The sequence below is a fragment of the Egretta garzetta genome, unplaced genomic scaffold (genome assembly GCF_000687185.1).
Source record: "Egretta garzetta isolate BGI_Z169 unplaced genomic scaffold, ASM68718v1 scaffold577, whole genome shotgun sequence".
NCBI lineage: Eukaryota > Metazoa > Chordata > Aves > Pelecaniformes > Ardeidae > Egretta > Egretta garzetta.
Window position 1 is genome coordinate 65,987 of NW_009260138.1, and position 1,605 is coordinate 67,591.

The 1,605-nt window shown below is 63.0% G+C and overlaps 1 protein-coding gene across 1 annotated transcript in view; it reads right to left on the reverse strand.

The window, feature by feature from the left end:
- Positions 1–1,605, reverse strand: part of OBSL1 (obscurin like cytoskeletal adaptor 1) — a 21,131-nt gene that overhangs the window by 14,769 nt on the left and 4,757 nt on the right. Inside the window, 1 exon segment of the mRNA XM_035897090.1 lies at positions 1,548–1,599. Coding sequence (XP_035752983.1) covers positions 1,548–1,599 — 52 coding nt within the window.

The window sequence follows — 1,605 nt, forward strand, 5'->3', positions numbered from 1 at the left end:
GCCCAGGCTCGGGAGCTCCCCGCAGCCCCGCAGCGCCTGGGAGCGGCACGGCGCCAGTTTGCAGCATTCAACCTGCACCACGCTGAGCCTCCATCCGCCCGGCTCCCTGATCAAACGCTTGGCGGCTGCCTGGCTCCCTGGGCCTGCTAAAAGCAATCATGTCGCTGAAGTGCAGCTAGAGATGTTGAACGGCACTGAAGCGAGGAGGGGGAGATGTGCCAGCCCTCAGTGGGCAGCACCGCGCTGGCCCCAGCCCTGCTGCCGGCTCCGAGGGAGCCCCGGCGCTTGGCAGCTGCCGGAAAAGCCGGGAGAACCCAGAGGCGTGCGGGGGTGGCCAGGCTTGAGGCAGGTGGGCTCTGTGCCACAGCAGCCCCTGGGGGATAGCTGGGATGCCTCGGGGAAACCCAGGCGTGCCAGGGCAGCGCTGCCTGCAGCAGCCAGCCTGGCACTCGTGCCAGAGGGGTGCCAGCCTGAGCCTCCCAGCACCCACAGCGAGCCCCGCTGGTGACACCAATGGCCAAATCCCGGTCAAACCGAGCCAGCCTCTCTAAGACCCTTCCATCTAAGCTATGCAAAGCTGCTCAGCTGACAGGCTGAGCTCCAGCAGATGGTGTTTCCCCCTCCCACCCCAGGGAAGCCAAGCTCTCCATGCGGGGCGGACGGTGCCTCCTGCCTCTGCCCAGAGCACGAGCTGCCTGTCCTTCCCCCTGGCGACTTCGCCTTTATCACGCTAAACCCCTCCTTTCTTCACCCTCCTGGCGGTCACCACTTCACTGACTCTTCCAGTGTCTCTCATCACTCATCCCATCTTCACTTCTACATCCTCTGCCGTCAACTTCAGCACTTTGCCACGTATTAACACCACGGAGAGGTTTTACCGCTGCGGTCACAGAGCCTTTTAACTGGGCTTTAGCTCTGCCCCCGGTGACCTTCCTGTGGTTGCAGGATCGTGCGTTTCAGGAACAGCAAGGGGAAGTCTTTCACTCGCTTTCAGCTTTCATTATCCTCCAGCAGCAGCCGCTCCACGGCCGGGGCAGCCGCCGCGGGACACCCGCCCCTGCCTGCACCCAGCAAACGCCACCCAACCCTCAGTAACCAGGCAACCGCTAATTTTCAGGCCAGCAATTAACACCATCCGTCAGAGCGATGTCCGACCGCAAGTCACCCCACGCCAGGTGCCGGCAGCTCGTACCCGCTATTTTTAGGAACTCACAGGGGGGCTTGTTTACTGCCTGTGGGAGAGGTCCGGCAAACACCCCAGCGTGGGGGTGCTGGGTGCCAGCCCTCGGGCACCCGAGCATTTTGGACCAACAGAGCAATCTGTCCCCTTTGCCAATCAATCTGGGTGGTTTCACACCCCAGAGCTGCCACAAAGACCCTGGCCGCCCAACCTGATGGCGAGGACCCAGCAAGAGCATCCCTGAGGAGCATCCCCGACCCCAGAGCAGCAACAGCGGCACCGACAGCGACACATGCTGTGGCACCCTGCACCACCAAAGAAAGCCCCCCAAGATGTGACCTCGCCAACCCGTCTGCATTGCCCCCCCCTGCCACGGTGATGGTGTAGAAGACAGAGTCCCCGCCGGCGTCGCAGACAAACTCCCC